The sequence below is a fragment of the Balaenoptera acutorostrata genome, chromosome 3 (genome assembly GCF_949987535.1).
Source record: "Balaenoptera acutorostrata chromosome 3, mBalAcu1.1, whole genome shotgun sequence".
Lineage (NCBI taxonomy): Eukaryota > Metazoa > Chordata > Mammalia > Artiodactyla > Balaenopteridae > Balaenoptera > Balaenoptera acutorostrata.
The window spans coordinates 29,188,008-29,214,616 of NC_080066.1; the positions used below are offsets into that span (position 1 = coordinate 29,188,008).

At 41.8% G+C, this 26,609-nt stretch overlaps 1 protein-coding gene across 1 annotated transcript in view; it reads left to right on the forward strand.

The window, feature by feature from the left end:
• The first annotated feature begins 5,735 nt into the window (after nucleotides 1-5,735).
• Nucleotides 5,736-26,609, forward strand: part of ADARB2 (adenosine deaminase RNA specific B2 (inactive)) — a 373,120-nt gene continuing 352,246 nt past the window's right edge. Inside the window, exon 1 of the mRNA XM_057544022.1 lies at nucleotides 5,736-5,835. Within this exon, the coding sequence (XP_057400005.1) occupies nucleotides 5,736-5,835 (100 nt within the window). The remainder of the gene's footprint in view (nucleotides 5,836-26,609) is intronic.

Here is a 26,609-nt window from a genome sequence, read left to right on the forward strand (position 1 = left end):
ACTCTTTGAACTGTATTGGTTTAAGACACAAGGGAAAATCTAGGATAGGGTGTGCATTAAGGAAGCTTTAAATAGTGGTAATTCTTTATGATTCAATAAAATATTAAGGTTTCACATTTCTGAAACTAGCAACCAAGGGCATTTTAAATGTAAATGTAAGTTATTGAATCTATCCGTAATGTTGAAGAGGATTATTTCAGGTCATTATTTCTCGTATCCTGCACAAACATTTAGTGGTAAGATACCATACTTTATCCCAAAGGTCACAGAGATCATAAAACACTGATTCTAGACGCTGTCTTGCAGCTGGCAGCCTGCATCCTAGGAAGAAATGGAATCAACGCTACAGTTAGACCACAGGAAAGATTCATGCCTCAAGGTCACTTGTATGGCATCATAGACAGGGCCTGGGGTGCCCTTGGGACCCACGCAGTGGCAGACCATCTTCTTTTATTGCAAAGACCATCTTGATTTGAGTACTTTTCCTGGTCTTGGGAAGTCAGTGGTTAAAATCAATGCACTGTGTGTTGAAAGACAATAAGCTCCTGAAGTGACTTTAGTGTTGCAGGATCCCTTTGCTAAGAACTTGGTGTGCTTGTTCTTAATTCGGTGTTCCCAGCAGCTCTGCGGTGTCATTTCCCCTCATTTGACAGAAGAGGCTCAGGAGGGTTAAATGCCTTTTCCAGAAGTAGGCATAGTGCACAGATAAGTAGAATGTGAAGTCTGGTCTGGTGGTAGCAAATTTAGGATCTTTTTTTCTCTTTACCAGTATTTTCCAAGTATCCTTTAAACATTAATACAGAACTCAGGTAAGTTTTAGCTGGAAGATATACTTTGGTAAATTAAAATTTGTGATATTGACCAAGAAAGAAAACTCTGTATGCCAAAATTATTTGACCTAGGAGCTCACATAGAAATAATCAGCAATCAGCAGCACATGGAACTCGGAAAAAGTTATCTTTGCAAATCTGCTCTATACCAGGTTCCTTCCGGAAATTGAAAAGAATGCATTTGGTGTTCTCTCAAACCACAGTCATGCCTGGGAGCGAGAAAAAGAACAAAGGAAATGATAATTCTAGTAGCAACATTGTATAAAGAGCATTCTCACATTCAGAGCTCTCTTCTGTGCCCCAACCTCTCCACACCCCTCCCCTTCTTGCCAAGTTGCTTCCACACCTTGGATGAGAATAAGTCACAGCAAGTCATCCCGACCTGTTCTTTCCTAGTACTTGCAGGTCTCATGCCCAGCTTCTTTAACGTGAATTATTTAAATTGAAGAACAATGGCTGAAGATGAAAGAGTAAGAAAGCCCTCTTATGCTATTTCTCTGTTTGTGAAAAGTAATGATTTAGTGTTGTAGATGAGGATGTTGTGAGTCAGCAAACATAGATCCCTCCAGGGAACACTTTGTCCTGCTATTTTCCACCTGGGGGAAATTGTCTGATGGGGGAGGGGAGATTAACTGAAATTTGGACTCTAATAAATAAGTCCAGTTTGTTTCTGTGGGAGTTATTTGTTTTTGGAAACCTGTAAGAAACCAAGTTAACAATACTTTTAACTGACTGGAAATGCAGACATTGTGATGTATTATAAGGAGAGAAGTCATACGTTGGTATCAACTACAGATGCTGAGTCCAGGAGTCTAGAGGGGACGCACAGGAAGGGAAAGAGGACTTGCCTTTAGGTGAGAAGGTGCAGTTACTGTGACCCTGTGTCCTGGCGCAGGCCTCAGGTTACTCTCCTGCAGAAATGGAAAGTCATATTGTCCGTGTGAGTGTGAGATTCCTGATCTGTGTTCTTCCTGGAATACGTTGGAACATTCTAGACGTCTTGGGTCTGCCTCTGTCTAGTGATATAACACTGGCCCAGACTCTGCCGCACGCTGAGCCTCCATGACCTCAGGGGGACACTAGGATGATAAGGTCTTCCATGTCCACACCCCAGGTTTGTTCTGAGAAGGAAAGGTAAACGGGGCCCTTGAGAGCCATCAACACACCCACAGGCCCCTGCGGCTGTACTCAGCACCAGTGGATGTCCCAGGACCGCCAGCTCCTCACTCACACCCGTGCACATCTGTGTCTGGATGCCCATCTAGAAAGAGGTGTCCAGATACAGATGTAAAGATACACGTATAGAGAGAGAGCTGAGTTATTTCTGTATTTCTGTATTTATAAATCACACACACATATACACTCACTGAAGCTCAGAATCACTATTTAACATATTTTCAGCTCTCTCCAAGAAGGCTTGCAGAAGTTCACAAAGTTACTGGGTCTCCAACTCTAGCATAAAAATGAGCAGAGAAAAGTGGTAAAAATCACAGTTGGAATGATCCCATTTAGAGCCTCCTTCTAACCTCAGTTGATTTGGGCAAATTTCCTAAATTTTCTGAGCCTCAGCTTCCTCCTGGGTACAAGGAGGATTTGCGAAAATCTAACCAGACTCAGTATAAACTCAGTAACGTGTCTTGAACTAGCGGCAGATCCGATCTGGGCTGGCTCCATGTCCCCCACATGTGCTTGGACCACAGACCCGGCACGGGGGTCCCCTCACAGCTCTTAGGGCCTAAGGAGGGAGAGACATTTGAGGAACGAACAAAACCGCCACCCAGAATAGCTATGCAATTACAGTCCTGATAAGACCCAGGATGGAAATCCTGGGGTGCTGGGAACAGCCCACGGGGACCCCATCCAGCCTTGACTGAAGCCACACCTTCCTCGGCACAAAGGCAGTGTCGGCATGAGGATACCGCTTCCCTCCAGGCTCTGCCAGCCCTCCCTTCTGTCCTTGTCCAGCTCCCCCCAACAGATACATGTGGGTTACATGTGACTGTCTGGGCAGCCCCGAGCCTGCTGGGGCCCCCCACTCCCAGCTCTTTGTTCTGGCTCAGACGGGCTGAAGACACACACCAGCAACATCTCCTGATAGCCAGTAGGGTGACTTGGGCGCCTGATCCTCTTCCAACTTCTGTGCAGCGTTTTAAGCTGCCAAGCTGTGCTGAAGTGATCTAGAAACAGATAAAAGGCAAAAAGGCTCATGGGAAGACTGTGAGCACTGATCACTTCCTGCCGTCCTGCATCAAAAAGTGTGTGATCCTGAGCCTCTTGTTCAAAAGCCTTTCCTCCAAGGAGATACAACTTCATTGCTGCTGCTGGGCCTTAGTGTACCCTGCCTTACCTATTATGCATGATCTTATGCAAAATAAATAAAAAACAGAAAATAGCACCTATCTATGCAAAAATGACATTTGCATAAATTATACCCCCCAAATAACCAAATTGGAGGGAACTTTAAGAAAGGTAAAGACTAGCCAAGATTTTGATCTTGACCAAGTTTCAAATCAGGATTTAAACTAAGTGCTGAAGTCCAGTTTTAGATTTTGCTGCCTTGACCATCCCCCTCCCCAAGGTTGGAAGCTGGATTCTCCGATAACCACACCCACTCTCCAATAAAGGGGATTCAGTACACCAGAGCCTCGTAGGCAGCAACTTTGATGATGGGATGCGAGGGGGCCCTGATCAATGCAGACAGGCTGGAAGGTGCAGCTGTTTGTATTTCTCCCCAAAGCATCTTCCCTTGGCTTCTGAACTCAGGAACTGGTTTTTGGCAAAAGCCTATATAGGGAAACTCTGGGTTAGTACAGGTGTATTGTGGAAGCTCAGAGGTTCCACAGGGGGAATCCTACAACTGTGTTTCCAGATAACAGTTGATGCTCTCAAATATCTTTTATGCTACAGAGAGTAAGTAGGCGGGCAGTGCACTTTTCCAGCATTCTCTAGAAATTAGCAGCAGCATTGAGCTGTGTTGTCGGTGGAAGGAAACGGCTGAACCTGGCAAATAGAGGGACCCTGGTGTGACTGCATTTATCAGCCTGAAATGAGCCAGACAGTTAAACTCCTAAATGGAAAATACACAAGCCCCTGCTTTCTGAGCCCGACCTGTAATAATGTGCTCATTCTTTCAAAATTATTTATTGGATTGATTTACTAAATAATCATAAAGTGATTAGTATGCACCAGTCACTGTTTATACTGATTCTTAAGCACGAATGAACCTGTGAGGCAGCTTTGTGATTACCCCCATTTCACAGATGAAGAAACTGAGGCATAGTTTACATCACTTGCCCAAAGTCAGAGCAGTGGGGTTAGGACTTGAAATCAGATGCCCTCCTTTCTCCCTCTCTTCAGTGACAACTGAGCCAGGATCCAGCAGCTCACCACATAGCAACATATCCCAACATCCTGATTGCTTCCAGCGTTCCTTAGAGAGAGTATTGTTACCTCATAGAAAATTATCTGGAAATTTCTAGGTCCATAAGGAGCTTGAAAATGGTGTATGTAAAGTAGGAAATAGAAGTATTTGTGTGCCATTGTCACATCATCGTGTTAATGCTAATGACTTTTAGAGTGGATTTTTTCCCAAACCATTACTATTATAATTAATAGCTTATGTGATTTAAATGCAGAATGCAATGACGATGGCTGGATTATTTTCCTTTTTATATTTTACTTTAGATGTTTAAGGTTGCATAAGCATAGTCTTGAAAAAATAGGATAACCCTGAAAAAACTGTTCAAAACTAGTTCAATTTGCAATCCATCTCCTTTGTAAATATTACTTTCTTCCGAATGTTACATTTGGCAATAAAACTATTAGATGAAAGCCCTTTCTGCCTTTCACTTCATTGTTCCCTAAATAGAGCAACCTACTGAAATCCCTCGCTTTCAAAATCAGACTCAGATCCGAACACCTCCGTCTTTATGCAGTATTTCTCTTGTGCAGAGGTAACAGCCAAGGGATATGAAGGAAGAAACAAAACAAGCAAACAGACAGACATGCAGTTTCTGAAAAATGAATACCCCTAAGAGGCTGTCTCCTGGGGAATTGCAAATCTTAGCCCCTTTCTGAGGAAGTGAGAGCTTGGTATTTCTTAGAGAGATATTTCCCCCTTGACACACAAGCATTATAACGGATTAACTAGTTAAAAACTGTTTGGTCGGAGATACAGTCTCTGCATCTTTCTGAGCGCGCAGAGGCGTAATGCCCTGTCCCTTTGGTCTGAGCAGGAAGCCTGGATCCGGGGTAGATTCCTCTGCAAGCTGCCCCTCAGGCTTCTCCCTGAGAAGCTGGCTCGGCCTGCCTGTTCCCTCCCTCCTGTGCAATCTCCTTCCCTCTCCGCGGGTCCTGGGCAGCTCCATCCGTCCAAATGAGAGCTGAGTTTGCAAGCTGACAGGGCATGCACAGGGCTGGTGGTGCTGATGTCAGAGCCAGCAGACAGTTGTGATTGGATCTAATTAGACTTTGCAGCAGCAAATAGACAAGCTCCCTGCGTGATTGGCTTCAAAGTGGCTGGTGCCAAACAACTAGCAGAGGTGCCAAAGTAGAACCCTGCGTTTGCAGCCCAGATCAAGAGAGGCTGCCGGGGCAGGAGGAGGGGGAAGAGGAGGAGGGGGGCCTGGGCCGAGCGCACCTTTCCTTCGCGGTCCCTCCGGCCCTAGAGCGCTTTGGTGCTGGAGCTCAGATCGCGGCTCTCAGCCCAGCTGGAAACAAGTGACAGAGAACAATTAGAAAGGAGGGCGGGCGGGAGAGCGCTTGAGTGCTCAGTCCTAAAAAGTGAACCTGCTCCCTGATTTGCAGACGCATTTACTGGCGGCGGCGGCGGCGGCGACAAGAGCAGGAAAGGTGAAATTGTTTAAGAAAGGATTCCTGCCCTGTTCCACTTACCGGGTCCCAGCCATGGCATCGGTCTTGGGGACCAGCAGAGGGTCCGGAGGGCTGAGCAGTCAACTGAAATGCAAGTCCAAGCGGAGGAGGAGGAGGAGGTCCAAGCGGAAAGGTAAGGAGCCGGCTTTCTGCGCTGTCTCCCGCGAACTCTCCGCGCTGCGCCGCCTCCTCTTGTCTGTGGGCTTTGCCTGTTTCCAGCAGCTTCACTTCAGGATGCTGGTGGGATGTCGGTCGGTACAAAGCAGAGCGCTTGGCTCTGGAGTTCAGATCCCTTTGTAAATGCCAGGGCTTCCGCAAGCCCAGAGAGGGTGGCGAACCAACGGAGCAGAGGGCTCCGCAAAAGGCAGAGGAGAGGGGCGGAGTACGGGGCTGTTCCTCTGACCCGAGTACGTACGGGGCCTCCCTGGACTCGCACTCCCTGGCCGCTGGCCACCGGCACTGCCTCCGACCCTCGCAGAGGCAACGTTAGCTCGGGGGCCAAAGGAAACCCTCCCTTAAGCCTGAATCCCTAAGAACGAGGGACGGGACCTCGTGCCAGCTTTTCCAGCCAAACTGCCTTGGAGGAAGGAGTGGGCAAAACCCGGGAAACAGCGTCCCTTCGTTGGCTGACAGTTTCTATTTAGAGTGGTACCCGTTGTTTTGTAAGCACGGGGACCTGCAGAGAGAACAGGGCTTATCGGGGGGGAATAAGCAGAAATTAATACCTGAAAAGAGAAACAGGCATTACAGCTTGTCAGAGGTGAGAAAAACTGCAAACCAGAAAAGGAGAAAAAGCAGCCGATGACAGGTTGCTCCTGACACACCGTCGTGTCTGTGCCTGGTTACCGATCTGTTTGGAAAGGAGCCACCTGAAGTTAGTCAGTCCCATCAGTAGCCCGGGGCTCCCACAGGGGCTGGTGCACAGCCGGCCGCTGCTCCACGGAGGAGGCCAGTCGTGAAATGCCATCCTAGCCGGTGTCCCTTCCACGGGAGGGTGGAAGGAGTCTTACAGGGCTGCCGGCTCTTCCCCAAAGAGGAACTTGTTATCAGCAGCTCCTTATCATGAGTCTGCAGGAGAAAGTTCAGTTCTTATTATTTGAAATGCGTCGTTTTTTGTTTTTGTTTTTTTAAGTGACCAGAGAGCCATAAAGAACAGTTGAAAAGACACAACTAAAATGTATCAGATTTTCCGGTTTCTCTGCCGAAGGGTGCAGAGTTAGATGTGGTTGAAGTTGTAAGTCCTCTCCCAAGAGGACTTCTGCCCCATCTTTTCCTAACTGCTCTCAAACAGTCCCCGAATCCTTCCCGACTTCTTCCAATAATAGAAATTAGCCGGGCGGTTTGAAGACGTAAATGCCAATAGCACACAGTCATTAATTATGATTGTATGTCAGGGTGGCAGGGAGCAAGGCGACAACTTCCCAGGAAGGTTTCAGAGCCTTCGGTGTCAAAGGGGGTGATTCTGTAATTCTAGTTTAACTCTTGAGCTGCTAAAATGAATACCAGCTATTCACTTTGTTACCTGAAAATTTCACTCTGAAATAGATCTGTTAATGTCTTCCAAAAATAGCGCTAACAGAAAGTGACAATGATATTGAAAAAAATCACAGAATTTAATAATGAATATAACTTTTAAAAGAGATAAAAAGGAAACGTTGTCTTGTGTACTTAAAGAGTTTGTGTTTTCCAGTATTTTTATTTAGTATATTTAAATATTTAAAATTGAAAAGCATGAAATAATATTTTACAATAAAGCAAAACCTATAGAAAGAAAATATAAGCTGATGAACATTTGTGTCTTTCTCCAAATTCATTTTTTGTACCTTTAAATGTCAGTCATGCCAGCTTATAGGGCATTCGATTTCGGAAAGGAAGACAAGAAATCTGAAGGAGGGCTTCATTGGCTATAAACTTAACTATGACAATTCAAAATAAATTTTATATGAAATATTTATATGCTTTGTTTTCAATATACCAAGTCTCTTAATTTTTATAGCCAAAAGCTGAAGTGGGAAAGGGTAATCAGGATGTGTGTGCTAATTCCTGTTATGCGTAAATTTATCCGTGGGGTGAAATTTCCTATGGCATCTGCCGGCAGCTTATCATGGTCTATGAGTCAAATCAAACTGCTAAGTATTCACTTTTTAGGGGAAAGTTAACAGTGTTAGTGTGTGTGGTCAAACGAAAAGAAAACAGCAATGACAGAGCACTTTAAATCTTTATTTGCGTTTTTCTGGAAATAGATCAGTTTGTATATAATTCCCAGTTATTACAGATGCTTTTTTCCCCTCTTCTATCAGGACAATAGTGAATTTAAATTATGTTCTAATATTCATGAATCTTAATAACAGTAATTGAATAGCATAGCCTCAGCTTTTAAGCTTATCTAATAATAAAGCTCTGTATTTGTCACAATTTAAAATCCACACGTGTATGGGTGGCTGTTAAGGAATTTTGGTAAGGCTCTACTTAGTACTAACTAAAGCCACTGATTATGAGCACAAAGAAGGAGTTCTTTTTGTATGTGAATAAATAAATTAAAATAAATGTTCATTTTTTTGGCCAATGATAAGTGTATTTCCACCTATTCTAATGAACAAGAGTCATTTTGAAGCTGCATCATAACTTTTAGTTTCCTGGAGCTGTCAGCCGAAGTGCTACCGGCTTGCTATAGGTATTCTCTAAAAGTGGCTTTGTTATGATTTCTTTATTATGCTTTTTATTGTCAAAATAATCTGTGGGCTCTGAAATAAAAACTCTGTCGCTACAGGATAAGTGTGGAATTGATACCATACTCCCATTATTATTAACTATGATCCAGAGTCTCGGAAATAAAATTTTTTCCTGTAGGAGGTGTTTTTTAGCCACCATACCACACGGAAAGTAGTTTATATCGTTAAAAGTCCAAAAAAACTAAAAATAAAAATAAAACTTAGTCACAGAATATGACTTTGGGTATTACCTAGCCGAGACCTGCATTTGTCTCTCAGATAAACTTTTAAAAGGATACTGAGCAAACCTCCCCACCCACCAATCCTCCTGTTATTTTATTAGGACCCAGTGCTGTCCATTTCTCTGTGTGTTATTTTTTAGTTGGAACTTTACCTTAGAAATTATTTATGAATGTTTTACATTTTCTGTACAAACAAGAAATGTCAGATTTTGACGTTTTTATGGGAAAAAAACAGGCAGTTAAAAAAAATCTGTGAAAAGGACAGGTTTTTTTTTTTACACATGTGGTTAAGGAGTGTTCACCTCCCCTGTAACATGTGAGACCCGTCAGTTTATTCTGCTTCTATTTCATGCAAAGACTTTCAGAAAACCCGGGCAGCTCTTGTAGTTTAGGAGAGTTGACTACTGCCTGCCCACACAAAGTACCCACTTAGCTCATCTCTCTCGGAGAATTCTAGGAGACTGTGCTCTGCTTTACAGTTCTGGGTGAAATTATGTGAGGTGATTGCACACAACCACGTCTGTTATGTGGTTGTATTAGAGAAATGTCTGCCTGTATTACAAAAGAATTGAATGTGTGAATATTGTAAAAGGTATATATTTTAACCCTAAATAATAAAGGCAAAGGTTGAAGGTTTCTTAAATTAGTATCAGCTCAAGCAGGTAGCACAAGAGGCAGCATCACCAAAACAGTGTAGTATATAAAGATAAGTCACTTAAATTTTTATCAGTTAATCTCTGGACCGTTGGATACCTCCAGGGTAATATGCCTGAGGAATTTCATAGGTGTATTTTTAATTATTAAAATAGTATATGTATTCTCTTTTGTTTCTCTTGATCTTTCTTTGGTAAGAGTAGTTTTCCAAAAAGAAGCAGTGTATTGGCATGAAATGAATTTTGTAAATAAAATGTTTTTAACATTTGACCCATGAGTATATACAATGTATAAAATGACTGAAATCTCTGGAAATAAAAAAAGATTGCTCTTTCAATACAAACATATTAGGAAATGGATTGGGAACCGATACAAATTCAGTTGGTTCCAGGAGGTAAACAGGAAGACAGGGTTTTAAGTGAAGTGCCTCAATCATTAAAACAGAGAAAGGGAGGGAACTTTGGAGAACTGTTTTAAATGCTGTAGAAACAATCATTTGGTAACTCGGTCCCCTTGAATTCAGCATCAACACACCACCTGTTTTTTTGAGGCATTTGACGGCAAACTAAGTTAATGCTTGAATTTCACGTATTGTTCCGGGGGATAAGTTACACAGAGTTGTAGAAAATTGAGGGTGAATTTTGGAAGCTAACACACGGGTAAAGCTCTGCAGAAGTAAGCTGATGAATCACGAGGAGGTAGGAGTGGCCGGTTGCTGAACGTGGGGAAATGCAGATAAAAAGTTGGCAAAAGGAACAGGATAAGTAGAGCATATGGACTGCAGACACAGGCTTGTTGTGAAATGGAATTCCGTGTAAAGCTAATGAAATAGAAAGATGGGCCAAGGATGAAGGTGGGAGGCCTGCGGCTGTCAGCCCCCGCAGCGGCAGAGTAGCCGGCGGGGCTCATCCTGGCTGCTGGGGACTTACTCCTGCATCACAGCCGAGCATCCGTACTCGCCGCTTACCTCGCTCGCCCACAGCTCCAGAGGAAGGGCTGGATTTAGTGATAAAATTAAATTGATGAAACTGTTCGCCATCCTCTAATTATGTGAGGGCTTTTTCTTCCTTTCTCTTTTTAAAATTTGTATTAGTAACTCTAGTTTCTAGTGACCCGTGTAATAGCAGTAATTTGAGATTGCTTCAAGGGCATTAGATATGATGAGTGAACTTGAATTTAGAATAAAAATATGAGATTCATGTATCCATAGCTAAATAGTGGTGATTCGGTTACTGCAGAAGTGCTGTCCCAGAAGAACATTATGTAAGGAAATGCAGAATAAGGAAATTGCATTTTTCTTTTCTTGAGGCATGGAGAGACAACTTATGCTTTGAAAGCATTCAATGTTCAATTTAAAAACCATAGGTGCTTGTAGTTGTGTGTGTATACCTATATACATATATACACAGTGAAGACAGCGGAAACATTTGAGCATTTTTTATGTCTGCCTGCTTCTTTTTCTAAAATGCTAGAAAATGAAAGCACTGTTTTTGTAATATGGACAGTTTTGAACAACTCATAAACCCAAAAATAATTATACTACTCTGCTCTTCATCATTTAAAAATATTATCTCTAAATGCTGCATTGGTAAATGGAGCTCTTAATTACTAGCAAACAAGATTTCTAAAAGGATAAATTTTCACATGATAAGCAAGATTTTAAAAGCACTTATTTTAGCCATTACTAAACTGAATAAAGAAAACAAGGTGAATGTCAAGTGAAATATGAAAAGCACGATGTGCTTCACAAAATAGTCAAACTATTGAGTGTTAGCATATCCATGAGCTTATACATCACGAGAAAAAGCCACACAGCCATGTACTGCCTGAGCGCAGCAAAGACCTGTTTCATGTTGTCGAGTCTCTGTAAATAGTGAAGCCAAAACCCATCTTTTCAGTTAAATGGTTCTCCTGCACTGAAATACAGAAATACATGCTGTGAAATACTGGATTATGCAAAGAGAATTGTTTATTCCTCGCTATTAATATATTATAATTCTCTTAAGAATGTATCACTATCAAAGAAAGGGACATTACTTTCAGAAAGAGGGGAAAATGCCTGCTTAATTCTTGATCCACATGTGAATCTGATACCCTCCTGTGGGACTTCCAGAAACAGAACGGGAGGGCACACTGAGAAATTTAAAACCTAGACTCTTGTACTTGCATATGTGACTGCCTTGGTTCCAAACATCCCTCTTGGGTGATTAAAATTTTATTTCCCTGTTTATTTTATTTAAAAGGAATGGGGGACGGGGGCTATTGCCTTTGATTTCCTGATGTTTAAGCAACATCACAGCAAATGTAGCTCTGAGAGCCCTAAACCTCCATCCACAGATTTGTGAGTGAATCCATTTTCCCAGGAACCATATCCAAGAAATGGCAACCTAGAAGTGGAAATGTTTGCTTTTTAAGATATCAGTAATTTTCCCCAAAATAAACTTGGCCACTTGCAAAGACAGCTGATTTTTTTCTGAAGAATGATAAATATTTGAAAATAAAGAGTTAATCTGAGTGTCTGAGTTCCCTCCATACACTGTGGACATTTAGTCATCTTTTATTATAGTTACAGGTATTAACTATGAAGAGTAGCAAAATAATTTCATTTTATTATTTCATGGATGGGGAATGAATACAACTAGTATCTGGTTTTTGGTAAGAAAGCAGCTAGTAAGTGTCCCTTTGTGTCATAAAACACACACACACACACACACAAATTCACTATCATCTGTCTTAAATTATGAAAATTATCAAGTTAATGTTAAAAATTTTTTAAATCTCAAAAAATAGCAAGCAGGTAATATAAATTTTATATTCATACTAAAGAGGGCATTTTATGCTCCAATAAATGGGACACTTATAACGATAAAGAGTAGCATTTAAGATGGAAGCAACATATCAGGTGACTTTTAGATTTTAAGACCATTTTTTTTGAATCCCTAAGAGATGAAATTTTAAAAGCTTTTTTTAAGCTGTGTTCACGTAAAATCACAGGACTGGAGGTGGCTTCATGTGGCTGCTTTGATACAGAGAAGGCAGACAGATCAGTCCTGCTTGTATACCTACTAACACAGCCCCAACGTGAATAGTCACAGGGGCTGCCCTGCAGCTAAAATGTTCCAGCTCATGTCCACACCGGCTACCATCAAAACCTCCCACGACTGGAGAGAGAAGCTGGGGTGTAGACAAAAGGTAGAATAAGACAGTTATCATTTCCAGTGTAATTACCTGTTCACTTTAGCTAAAATCTGGTTACATCCATTCCACCAAGCGCTTTTATAACGGTGCCCACAGAGAACTTTCTCACAAAAGAGATCGAGGCTTCTTTCTGCTGCTGTTTCACCATTTGAATGATAAATACAGCTAATATTGCTCAGAATATATTAGCCAACCTTCCTTTCTGGACTCTCTACTATATAGAGGTGACTCTTACATCCAAATGTTAGCTCAGGGCTGCCAGGTGATCGCACATAATAGAAAGTGTTCCTTTAAATACTTCAACTAGGGTGTGCTTTGGAGACTTTTACAGATTTAATTAATCTTTGCCGCTCCATTTATTTGAGATGAAATCTCTAATTCTTGTTTCCTACCACCGATAGACAGAAGATCTGCCTCATCATTGTATAATGTCTTAGGTGATTTCTCAAATATGGCATGAAAATAGGACAGAGGGGGACCCAGTTCTCTGAAACTGGAGCCCAAGTCAAATCCTTTCTCTGTTAAAATCAGACAAAAAGTGGGGCGGTTCTGTTTCTCAGAAGCAGGACTTTGGAATCATGATAGAGTAGCTCACAGCGTACACCTAGGACACCAATAATTGATTTAAAAACTATTTTATCTAAGTCCATCGGAAGTACACAGATGTCCTCTCTTAAAAATTAACGCAATATTTCCTAAAAGTTTAATTGCTTTTGGAAAAGTCCAATTTAATAAACGTGACAGAAACGTCAGCAAAATAGATTTTGACCTCCTCTACCCCCAAGTCTGGCTGCGCTCACTCATCCCTGTCTGGAACAGATGCTCCTCCTGCATTTGGCTTATGGCTGTGGAATCTATGTGTCCTTAAAGGAAACATGCTCTCTTTCTAGTACACTGTGCTCGGACTGAAACATAAAGGTGCACAAGCTCAGAGACTGCCAGTCATGTACAATTTTAAAAGATTTTCTTATGAATTTGGATGTTGAGCAAAACAATATTGCTTTTACTATTCCTTAGGTGAATAAAATCATGGAAGGCCTACTTTAACCACAGACATAAAGATATTTTATTTGTGTTTTAACTCTAAATATTCACACTGTGGATGAAAGTTTGTAAAGGACCATCCGGATTCTAACAGAATTCTAACAGAAAGTGACTTTTTAATTCAAAACATATGGTTCAAGGAGAAATTTTTTTAATTCAAATGAGTCCATGCTGCTAATTTTCTTTCTAAAGAAGAAGTGAATTTGAAATAAAAATCATTGCTTTGTCCCTAGGTTAAATAATAGCTTTAAAAATGCTCTAAGACAGTAGAACAGGGAATATAGTAACTTTGACAGCCCTTGAACGATACTGAACTGAGAGCAAATACTGTCCGCCTGACGGTGGCTTTGGTGGCAGCACGTGTGTCACTGCACCAGCCCTTCTCAGAGCTGCAGGGGGGTCTATTCAGGGCTGGTTGAAATCCAGGGAGATATTTTCTTATTAAGCATTTAGTATGATAAGTTTATTCATTTTAGACCTAAAAAATGTGGAGTTCATGTCATTTTATTGTTATCACTTGAGAAACAAGTATTTTTTAGTGAAGTTAAATTTATTTGGGACTTTTGTATATAGATAATGAATAGAGTTCAAGTTATTAAAAATTGCACTTTCTGTAGACTGTTAATATATATGTATAATATATACAGATGACAGACTCAAAATTTAAAATACATATAAGCATTTATTGAAATAATGATTTCATTATTTTGAAATATTGAATAATATTGAAATATTAAAAGATTCTCCATCAGCTGTCTGGAACAGCAGAAGTCTAATAGTCATTTTTAGAAGAACATTTTAAAAATTAAGTATAGAAAAAATCCTGAGAGCATGAACTCCTTGAGAAATAGTGAAAAAATGAACTTGGTTGATGATCATGCTTTTTAGTGTTGAGAAAAACATCATTTTTTAAATTTTAAAATTTCATAAAGATGTGAAATAAATCTTTTTTGTCTTTTCCTCTAATAAGACTTAATCTATCCCCTTACATCATAAAATGAGAGAAACAGAAACCATGGTGGTATGAAGGGATTTGAATGGAAGGAGAGGGGACAGGAGAGAGAGAATAACTTACAGATCTCTTTCTTCCTGTGCTCTAATCAGAGTTCATCTTCCTGCATATTTTCTGTATCTTCCAAAACAGAGAGGGCTCTTGATTGAAAAGTAGGGGACGTGAGATCCAGTTCTGCTCTGTTTGCAGTTTGCCTTAAACATTGCATATGTATTCAAACAAGGGCTGTATTGGACCTGTGTGAGTACCTTTTATTCATTTGCAATTGTGTCTCCTCGGGTGCTTACTCTGGACTGGGCAAAGAACTAGGAACTAAAAAGACGCAAGAAAAAAAGTCGACAGGGTCCTCCTTCTCTCTGAGCTTGTATTGGATTTGGGGATATAGACACACAAATGTAAAATCAGGGAACAAAAACAGACCACCAGGACCCCAACATAGTATTAGGTCCTACGGGAATTTTTTTTAATACCCAATACTAGCATATATTTTACAAAATTGAATTTCTATTGTATTTCTTTTATCATTGCAGGTGAAACCTCCTGTATAAAAACTAAATCATTAAAATATAAACTCCTGTAGATTTAAGCCTTTTTATCCCCTCCGCAGTGTCAAAACATAATAGCTGCTCAATTAAAATTCACGGAGAAAGTTGATTTCATTTTTGAAATGAGTTGTTTAAAGAAATAATCAGAATGTAGTAAAAGGGAAGCTTTTCTAAGGAGATTGGGTACAGATCTCATGAGCTGCTACAGTTTACAGCAGGGAACAAACAACATGAGGGGTGTGGGTGGGATGATATTCATGTTACCTTGGGGGTGATGACCGCTAGGGAAAGATGTGGCTTCTCCCGTTCTTGTTTTGTGGAATTGTCTGCAGGTTTGATTAGCGGGCGTTTGTCTGTGTGCGTGGTGCTTTCTCAAGGGGCCAGATGTACTCGGTGTGGTCCCAGAAATTAGCACACAGGCTCTCTCATTGTACACCATCAATAAATGGTTGTTGCAGAGTCAATTTATAAAGGGCACTGACTGACTTATTTTTAAGCCATTGCTAGGGAAATTTGAATGTATTCATTCAAGAAACATTTATGGGGCATCTTTACGTGTCAGCCATCGTGCTAAATGGCAGGGATTAAGCAGTCACAGAAGCTCTGGAAAATGTTCTGAAAGAGCCAGACGGCACATCTCAACACGGCCCTGGCTTCTCCATAGTCCATGCTGAAGAGATAGTGCACAGTCCCCCCGCCGGAAGCTGGGGAGGCACATTCTGCCATTTGCCAAACCAGCCCCGCCGATGATCGTCACGCTTGTGGGTGTTTGTGTGGGTGGGGTGAGGTGCAACCCTCAGACCCAGACAAATTCCCAAGGTGCTTCTCAGTGAGACTGGTGCCCCCCCACCCTTGACCCTGAGGAGTTCTTCTCCGCCTCTCTGTCCTCTGCCTGCAGCTTGGGCACAGAGGCACACCCCCTCCTGCCTCGTGGGTGCACACGTGTCCTTGAATCGATCCTACCTGCAACCAGCGCCCGGACTCCCCCTTCGAGACAGGACCAGGCACCACCCCAAACTCAGCCACCATCCTGCTTCTCATTCCACAAAATTCCACTCTGTCCTCATGGTTGAGGGTAAACATTGTGTGCATCTGTATAGTTCAGAAGTCTAGCACCAAGCCTGAGAAAGTGAGTAAACCAGGCGTCTAACTTGTGGGATGGTTGGCATCTCTCTGCCTGGAGGTGATGCAAAGTAGGTACAGGGCTCATCCCAGCAGCCATAGGAGGCGTTCCCACCATGTCCACTCAATACTGTGGACACAGGATATGTTGTGGAAAAGATGAGCCATTGATCCTGTCCCTTGTTTTTGTGTAGATAGCATGTTTCTTGGTCTTTATCTCGTACCTATTAGATGACCTTGGAATGATCTCTCTCTCTCTCTATTTCACATACATTAATTAAGCAGGTGACGTGTGTATAGCACTAGGAGATAAAATTCTTTAGTGCATGACTTACGTGGTCTGCTCACTTTGGCTACAGTGATGCTGGCTGCACAAGTTAGGACTTGATATTTATCTATAACGATACTTAGGAAAGTCTCCAAACTTGAACATCAGGGAAACAATAAAAAATGCAAGTTGATAAAATTGAAACCATACAATGGATTGAATGCTACATCCCGTTTGTATATATTTGTAATAAAATAAATAGGAACTTGGTGTGAGACACTCCCGGTGTGACATCACTGGACTCCCTGGTCCAGGAGTGGGGGATGTTGAGTTTACCCACATCCCAGGCAAAGTGTATGAACTAAACATTCATGAGCCTGGATGTGTCTATTTTACAGAAAGTTAGCCTCACCCCAAAAGTTAACAAAACACAAGGGAGGACAAGTCCTGAAAGATTCATGTAGTTGATACTCTGCTCTTGAGTTTTCAACAAGATTGTCTTGATTAGTCACTTGTAAATTAGCTCTGCTGAAGCCATTCAACCGACTGTCCATTTGGCCCATAGACAATAAGAACTAAAAATTAGTCACTAATATTTATTGCGCACTTAACACTGTTCTACTCCAGAAGTTTCTCTCTGCTGCACCATTTCCTTATCTATAAAGTAGGAACAGTATTTGAACCATAAGATTGTGAGATATATAAATATATATTTCACATACATTCACGTACATATATGTGTGCATATATATACACAGTCATTCAGTGATTAGCAAAACATCCTCATATTTAGGTGACCTATAAATGAACCTTTAAGATAAAATGTAGAATAGAGGAGGTTTTTTGTACTTATTAGTCTAAGTTAACCATACAAAAAAGTCTACATAGAGAGTATATTAGTCAGCTAGGGCTGCTGTAACCAACAGCACAACAGAAATTTATTCTCTCCCAGTGCTAGAGTCTGGAGATGGAGGTCAGGGTGTCATCAGGGCTGGATTGTCCTGAGGCCTGCCTCGCGCTGTGTCCGCACATGGTCTCCCTCTGTGTGTGTCTGTGTCCTCATCTCCTCTTCTTATCAGGACATCAGTCATATGGGATTAGGACCCACTCCAATGACCTCATTTTACTGTAATCACCTCGTTAAAGACCCGTCTCCAAACACAGTCACATTCTGAGTCCTGGGGATTGGGGGCTTCAACGTGTGAATGTGTGGGGGACAGAACTCAGCCCGTAACAGCAGAAAGCACTGTTCTTTTTACATTTAGAGACATTTCCTGAAACTAAAGCACACTGTTGGCTTATCAGTGCCCTCTTTCCAGAAACATTACCTCCACCTCAATAAGGGCCAGAAAATTCATGTTCCATTTTCATCACCATGATATCTCTAGTATATAAACCATAAAATCTCTAGTGGCTGAGAAATGCTTGTAGAATGGGACTAACGTTAGACTTGATTAAATAATGTCCATAATATTTTTTCTTGATTATTTTGTCATGAGTGTTGCCATCTGATCTGATGATGTAAACCTACGTGGATTTTATTTTATTCGGCCTCTTGTGTCGTCCTTTCCTGCCCCGTGAAAATTCCCATTTCTACTTAAAGGTAGCGTGAACCGTGATGTTCTGAGGAGGGTTCTCTTCCACAGTGTAAGTGGTGGGAGGATCACACAGACGCACGCGCACACACACCCCCCACGGAGGGCTCTTTCTCCTGCTTGACTAGAATCGTCCTATGCCTTTCTTACTGAGAGGTTAACTAAAAATCCTCTTATTTCTGGATGAGGGGAGCGAGACTCCGAGACAAGTGGCTACTGCCGAGAGCTGGGTCGTGAGAGAACCTGAATTGGATCCTGTGGTTTTCAATCAGATGCTCTTGGTGAGGACCTGCCGTCCTGCTGTGGAGTTGAGCATGTAGGTCCCTGGAAGGAGGGGACTTGGAGGGTGAGGTGACGTGGTTTCTGGGAAAGAGGGGCTCATTGCCACTTGGGGACCCCTGAGCAAACATCTCGGAGAACGTCACCAGTGCCCGTGAGTGCCGCAGCATGGAGCGTGACGTGGAGCGTGACGTGAGGCACTTGTGGGGTCTGTGCTTCCCGTTTTCACAAAGATGCTGAAGAGCATGAAGCCAGCTCATGATACCATTGTGTGTGTGAGTGTGTGTGTAAGAACATGTGTTTGTGGGCATGTATTTGCATATATGTAAATACATAGAGAGAGAGAAATATTTATACACAACTGTGCTTTCATTTGCTTAAATAGCCTCAGCAACACAATTATCTGATTTGAAGGTTAAAGAAACCCTTAGAGATGGTTCAACCAACTCAGACATTTTTCATTTTTATCTTCATTTTTCAGATATCTAAATAATACACATTTGCTCCACAATAAATATTAATTGTTGCACAAGGTAAAAATATTCAACAACTACAATGAATTAATATTAGAGGTGAGGAAATTTTAAATTCTATTTTTAAAAATCAAATACAAAAATAGAAGGCCCGAGTGCCGTACATACACAACACCTGCATACACAACCACTGCCTACACAACACCTGCATACACAACCACTGCCTACAGAAAACCTGCCTACACAACATCTGCATACACACCTGTATACACATCTGCCTACACACTACCTGCATACACAACCTCTGCATACACAACACACACAAAAAAAGTGTATCTAGATGAGCACACAGTTTATAGTGATACTCAAATTAGTTAATATTTTGCAGTGAAAATGAAGCCTATTCTTCACTCAATGTAACCCTGGAACTAAATCTGAATGCTCTAAAATGTTCTCATCATACTTAAATACCCTTTTTGTTTACTGTGCACCTGGATTTAAAAGGAGAACATCCTGAACTACCTTGTGTGTGTCTGTGCTTGTGCACAGGATATTTTTCATAAACTTTCATGCATAAAGGATACATTTAATGTTCCCATTTCCTGGATTAAACAGCTCAGAGTGTGTGCTGTCTGTACAAAGTCAAAATCAGCTTGAAGCCACAGGTAAACATATAGGTTCTGTTTCAAATTCACTGAGTAAATGGATGAAAAGTGGATTACAAAACAAATTTGGGTAGAGAATAGTCAAATGGGACATCTGAACTCAGCATATGACTACTGATCCTGGAAGTATCAACTTTGAAACAAAGCAGTTAAATAACAGTGACCCTCATAAGTAAACAGACTGTTCCCACAGTGTAACAAAGGAATATTAGCATTAAGGGAATATATGCAACTCCACTGACACAAATGGACTGAAATTGCTCTTCCCATCTGTTCAATGTCTTATTTATAAAATCATTTTACATAAACACACACAGGTAGATTTCTGGGCTTGTAAAATTTCTTTGTAAACAAACCACCAGTTCTTGGTGACATTGTGTTTATAACTGGAGAATGAATCTGGATCCCTTACCTTCAGCAGTGAGAATGAGATGCTGCCTCGTGCCACTGACCTTGAGAAGAGAGTGACCTGAGCGGATTTCTTTAGACCCCTCCCCGATCATTTTGTGGAACTGACGGAGGCTCCAGACCCCGAGCTGGGTCAAGGGAGGAGCTGAGGGTGGATAAAAGTACAGGCTGTGTCCAATGGAAGGACCTCTGAGCCCCTGGCCCAGAGCAGGTCTGACACGGATGCAGCATTTCAACAGCATCATACATGGGACTCAGGTTACGTGTGGCAGGCAGTGTATGCGGCTTAAACAGGCTTCTGTGAACTTCCCTGCTGATGTACCAACCATGCATAAAATTCCCTGTTTGCAAAAATATCTTCCAACTCCCAACTGACTTACAATAGAAGTTGTCCCTAATCTGAGTGTCTCCACGTGTGTGCATGTGTGTGTGTGTGAGAGACAGGGTGGGTGCAGTTGTGTGCCTTTGCACACCATGTCACAGATATGGAAAAAGAAAAACCAGGTCACTTAGTATAAGTAGAATCTTTACAGATAAAAAAATGCATGGGCAGATTTAGAAAGTACTCTGATAATGAGCTTATATTTTCAAAGTTTATTTTCAATACTTGTTCTTTCCTAATTCTTTTACATCAACATTAACATTTGTTGGTCTTAAAACACACAGTAAACTTTCGCCTCTTGCAGTATTTTGATTCCTTTTCTTCTCTTGGTTGCCTTATTTTTTTAAGTGACTTTGCCTTTTTACGCAAGTTGAATGATAATGAATCAGTTACCCTGTACTGGTCAGTCTTGAAGCTGAGGCCCCTCTGAGCTGAAGAAGGTAGAAAACTTGAGCTTGAAATTTAGGTTTGTTCATTAACATCTTCCTGCATTTCATTCATATGAGTGCTGATTTTTCTTCCAGTTATGTTCATTGTTTTCCTTATCAAGTTTCACAAAGGTACTACGCTTTTGGAATCACTTTCACTAAATCAATGGGAAGATCAAATGGATAATGTTCAATGTAGACTCATTTAAGGAAAATAATGGATGCCTTAAACTTTCTGATAACCTTGCAAATGGAAGCATCCACGGTGAGCAAGTGTTGCCAAGAGACCAGGCACACGTGAGCCAAAAAAGAGCAATCTATAAACTGTTCATCACTCCTCTTCTTTTCATTGCTGTGTTAGCTGCTCTCAAAATGTGTTTTCAGTGGACTGTCAAGCCTTCGCCAACTGTTTCTTAAGGAGGGCACTCGTGTGCCCAGGTGTGCCCAGGTGTTGCCTGTGTACACCTGAGTGTAGGACTGACTAGACATGGTTCCCTGTTTCCCTCTTGTAAGCATCCCGACTTAAGACGGCTAACCACGCAATCACATGCCCCGTAACTTATGAAACAATGCTAAGTGTTATTATTATCCCACTGATACTCAAAGACCCCCTCAAGACATCCTTCCCTCCTTTGTTACATTTTCCTGAGCTATATATCACCATACATTTGTGGGTGTAATGTTCCTGCTTTATATTTGTCTACTTCTCACTAAACTACAGTGTTTCTCGCACATCACCCTGAGTCTGCATCCATGTCAGGAGAGACTGGAACCATTTCTAAGCAGGACTTCAGAGCCGGGGTGCAAGCAGAGAGCCAGTGCAGTGAGCCAAAGTCCCTGGTGGAGGAGAGGAGTGCAAGGCGGGGGGACCATATCCATGACGCCCGTGGTCAGGCGGGTCCACTGCTGGATGCTCAGCTGCCCCTGGTCCGAGAGCTGCCCCTTGTCATACCCCTTGGCAGCCTGACTCAAGGGGCTCCAGTGGCTGGACATCAGGCCCCCACATGTACATGCTGTTGTGGTTTCTGCCCCACAATCACTGAGAAATGAGACAAATCTTAAATGCAAATGAGAAGAGCTCGGAGATTTTCCAAATAAAAAACCAAAAACAAAACGAATGCAGAAAAGCACACCAAACCCAGGTGGAGGCACAGGAAATGTTGCTGTGTAACACCTGTGTAGTGAGGCCATAAGTAAAGGGTATGAACAGAATCGAAGGAACATGTTTGACAAAACACACACATTAGGGAATTTTAGGTGTGCTCTCAATTCCGTATGTCTCAGTGTGAGTTTAAAAGACTTGGGTATAGCTTACTGTTATCCAAGGCACACGTGAACTTTGAGGTTATTTTCTAGACTTTAAAAAGTGATTATCATTTTATTATAATATTCTCTACATTTAGATCCTTGACATCCATAAGAGATATATACTCAGAGATTTGTGAATCTTAAGTCTGCCAAAGCAGGTCCTTTCTTCCATGACGCAAAGTAAAATCTCCAAGTGAAGTTCCTTACAACGTGTGAGATGTGTTTTTTTTTTTTAAGTTTGGGATATTTTGATTTATATAAATGTAGCAGGTTGGTTTGCTGTGAGACTTCTCAGAGTCCAGTGCATTTTGAGAACATCCCAGGCAAGGAGAAGCATACAGTGTTTTCTAAACTTATTTCAACCTTGAAAACTTTGGGGGACAAAACATTAATATCTCACCTAACACCAGCACTCAGTGGGATAAAGCTTAGGGAATGCCCAGATGACTGAACATTACTGAACGTTTTACAGGCACCTTCACAACGGACTCCGCCACTAAGTAATCTGTGTAACGATTTTGAATTTATCTAAAATTTCTATTTTCTTCCTAAGAGCCATACATTTCACGCCTTTATTACTGTCACCAGCCATATTGGACGTATGCTGACCAGATTTAGTGTTCTTGTCTGTACTCCAGCGGGATCTAAGTCGCCTTCCTGGCAGGGAAGCCTGCCTGTTTCTGGGACCCTGGCAACAGGACTAGCCTGTGCGCTGGGATGTGACACAGCTCCCAGAACCATGGATCTGCGGCGGCTTCTGCAAAGCAGAATTGGCAGCTGGCCTCCTTGGTGGCCATGTGACTGTCCAGGAAGGTGCCCAAAGCTTGGTCCAGCAGCTGGAGGAGGAGGGAGGGCAGTGGTGAGGGGGGGCCTCGACCCAATGTCCAGCCTCCCAGTTCTGAGCCTTCCTGAGCAGTGCCTGGCTTTCTCAGCCCCTGGCCCCGTCCGTTCACTTGTAATAAAGGCTCTTTTTTCTTAAAACTAATGGGTTTAGTTTCAACAGCTTATAAGTAAGTACTAGCACATTATTTTCTTTTCAGGACCTTTTTAGAATAATAGAGCAAAGCAAAAATGGAACCCACACTGATGAGAAGTGGCTGTTAAGTCATTGGCTGGGTCGCCTCCAGCTCAGTTGTTTTACTCCTGGTCAGCATTCTTTAGGAGACGATTGAATTTCAGCATCGTGATACTTGCATGTTCCTACATTTCCTAGAACTTCGGGGTCAATTTTCACCCACAATTTAAAAAGAATTCCATTATTACATTTACTATGAAATAACCTTGAATGTTTCTCAACCAAGTAATCAAAATCTATTATTCATACAGTAAAAGACACTAAAGTGTATTTAGTGGCTTTAATTTTATTCTTAAACCCTACTTACTTTCAAAAAGAATATTACACAGTCACCATAAAACACAGAGGTACAGTGGACCTTTGCAGATAAAAATATACTTTCAGATTGAAAAGAACAGTCTTGGGAGACAGTATGACTACTGCAACTGAGCATGAGATAAAGTGCTGAGCTTCCTGGTAGCCAAGGCAAAAAGGGAAACAAAGAGTTAGAGACTTCTTTTCTAACAGAAGCAATCAGCTCAGGATGACAAACCACACGAAGAAAAAAATTAGGTTATTTGACCTGGGAAAAAATGAGAGAAGATATAACATGAAAGTTTCAATGAAGCATTTGGTTTTTAAGTAGCTGATTCCGATGGACTGTTCAGGCAGAGCCAGCTCTAAACATGCACCCAGCATCACTTCATAGGGTTCATGCTGATAGGGTTGTGTCAGGACCAGAAAAGCAAGAGAGTAAGTACCCAATTGAATAAAATCCAACTCAAGTTATTTAAATAAAAAACGTAAAAAGTGGGTTAGGACCCAGACCTAGCTTTTGCATGTAAAGCTGAATTTTGAGGATCCCATTTTACATTCTGAACTGGATGCCCACCCAGTAAGCCAGCAATGAGAAGCAAAGGCCCAGCAGACTACAAATGCTCATTAGGTGAATAATCTTACTTTTGGTTTTTAAAATGAAACAAAGATTAGCAATTTGCTTTTAAAAAATTGTGCCTCAATTCTGTTTGTTCCTCACGCCCATTTCTAGATTGAGGGGCTCACACCTTGCTTATGGAGGTGCTTCATGGTGTCGATTATAAACTCAGCCTGAATTGTGTGACCCCCTCCTCCCAGAGCAAAGTGACCTGGACCCTGACCTCTGATGCTTTCAAATTCTGGCTTCCAATTGTATAGAGAAACTGCTTTAAATTTTCATTTTTTAAAAAACTACCATGATAGCCCAAGGAGAACTTTCCTTCTCTTAAGTTTCCTACACACATACTGCTTAGCCATGTCATGTAGTTTTTTAAAGCAGTGGAATATTTTTACATTGAAATCACGTGGCTCTCCTTATGCAAAAGAAAGTGCTCAGGTTTGTAAACTCTTAGACGTCTAGGAAACACATTTTGTAAACCACTGGTTGACCAAGCTTTGGACCCTGATGCAACTTGTAAAGTAGTTACCTTTTATAGTGTGTTCCCGTGCTGCATCCCCCAGCTAAGCTGTCTCTATTTTCTTATGGAAGCAAGTAAATATAATATGATGATGGCCAGCTTGAAAATGACAAAGAGCATGACTCTTATCTCTCCTTGTTCCCCACGAGATCTGGAGCCCGGAACTTCACCGATGGGGGGTCTTCAGTTAATGTGCGTACATTGAATTCTGGTCCACCTCCTTGTGGAACAGACTTCTGCACATAAGATGCTTAGGTTGACCTACAGCCTCTTCACATAAAGCCTCACCTGAAACACTTCATTCTCATTTCTTTTTGGCCAAACAAAAGAGCATTTTTGGCCTTAAAACGATCTTTAAAACCTACTAGAAACTGAAGAAAACCTTGTAACACGGTCTCGCTGTGAATATTTACACACATGCGGGACTTGCATGCCTGTGTTTGTATCCATCACTTCTAAGTGCCCTGTTCCTTCACAAGCTTCGTGCCCTGCTACCCACTCATCAAATTGTAGACATCCCAAGAGCAACGTGGCCTGATGTGATTTTCTTCCCTAATTCTGCACACAGCCAGGACAGGTCTGTAGGTAGGTGAGTGCTGGTCAGGACCCTGGATATTTTGCTGGGACTCTGTGCTGTTCAGCTCAAAGCTTCTGTGAAACGGATCAGCCAGTGTTGACCTGCATCACCACCTGAGTGACCTGCGACCTCTGCATGTGTGTCCTCCTCCCAGGTCCCCAGGGTCCGCATGGCCCCCAGATGAGACTCTCACCTGCCTCCTTCAGCTACACATTTTCCTCCAAAGGCCACTTTCAAAATCTGATGTCACCCAGTTGACACTGGAAACGATGTGATAGACTCTTACAGGGAGTATAAATGAAAAAAAAAGTACAAACAGAAAATGCATTGTCACAAGTAGGGGGCTTGAGTGTTAGCAGGAAGACAGTTTTTGCCCAGTGCACATAGTAATGGTGGTTCTCAGCAGCAGCAGCGGCAAGACTGAGCGAGATCTTTCTGGAAAGGGTGAAGGGGAGCCTTCCCAGTCACACTGGTAGGCAGCCACCAGCTCTGCCGGCAGGAGCCACATGGCATGCTTCCACCAAGGGCTTCTCATGCCCACTTCTTCATGCAAAACATGCACAGAGAATGAAAGGAATGAATAATGTAATACACCTGGTAACTTCTTACCTTTGTATATAGCAGAGTCCATCAAACATATGTAATTTTTGCTTGTATAAGAGCTGTGTGAATTCTTTCCAAATATATTAATTTTTACAAGAGGAGAAAGGGTTGCATTTCTGCTTGGAAAATGGCCAGTTTGCATAAATCAACAGTTTTGAGCATGTGTTGTGTGTCAGGAGCTGTGCAAAGAGTCAGTTACAAATAAGAAAATAGTCGCTGTCACTTAGGGCTCTGTCCTGGAGGAACTTGGGTGCATGAATTTTAAACATCTGCTTTAAATATGGCTTATAATGCTATTGTTCTGTGAATTTTCTTAATGGATCTTAGTCATATATAATTTGGAAATTTATTTTTTTAATGGGTGTATTTTGAGCAACAAAAATCATGGGCAGTTTGAGAATCCTGGGAACCCAGAACTAAACATTAGTCTGACGTGAATGGGGGTGCCCAGAGAAGGTCTCTAAGCTGGAATTTCTTTGCAGGATGCTTTTGGAGGCACAAAGCACAGCTCAGAGTTGTATGAAATTCTAGGCAGCTGTAAGCAGTCTACCACCATCTGGAATCACCCAGAAATGCCAGAACCATCACTCCTATTCCTTACGAAGGTGGAATCTACACATGTAAATCTGCAATAACCTGGGCAGAGAGGAAGCAGTTATTTTCATGAAAAGAGGATCACACTCATCGGTTTCAGAGCCCTAGCAATTAATGGTCACAGCCCCCAATTATTGGAACCTATAATACAAGACAGAACTGAGTTACTGAGAAATTAAGTAACTTGATTAAGATGATAAACTGGTAAATTAGCTCTAAACATCTCCAGACTTCTTATCGCTGGTGCCTTTCTCCTCTGTCAAGTGTGGGCGGGCACCCTTGTGAAGACTC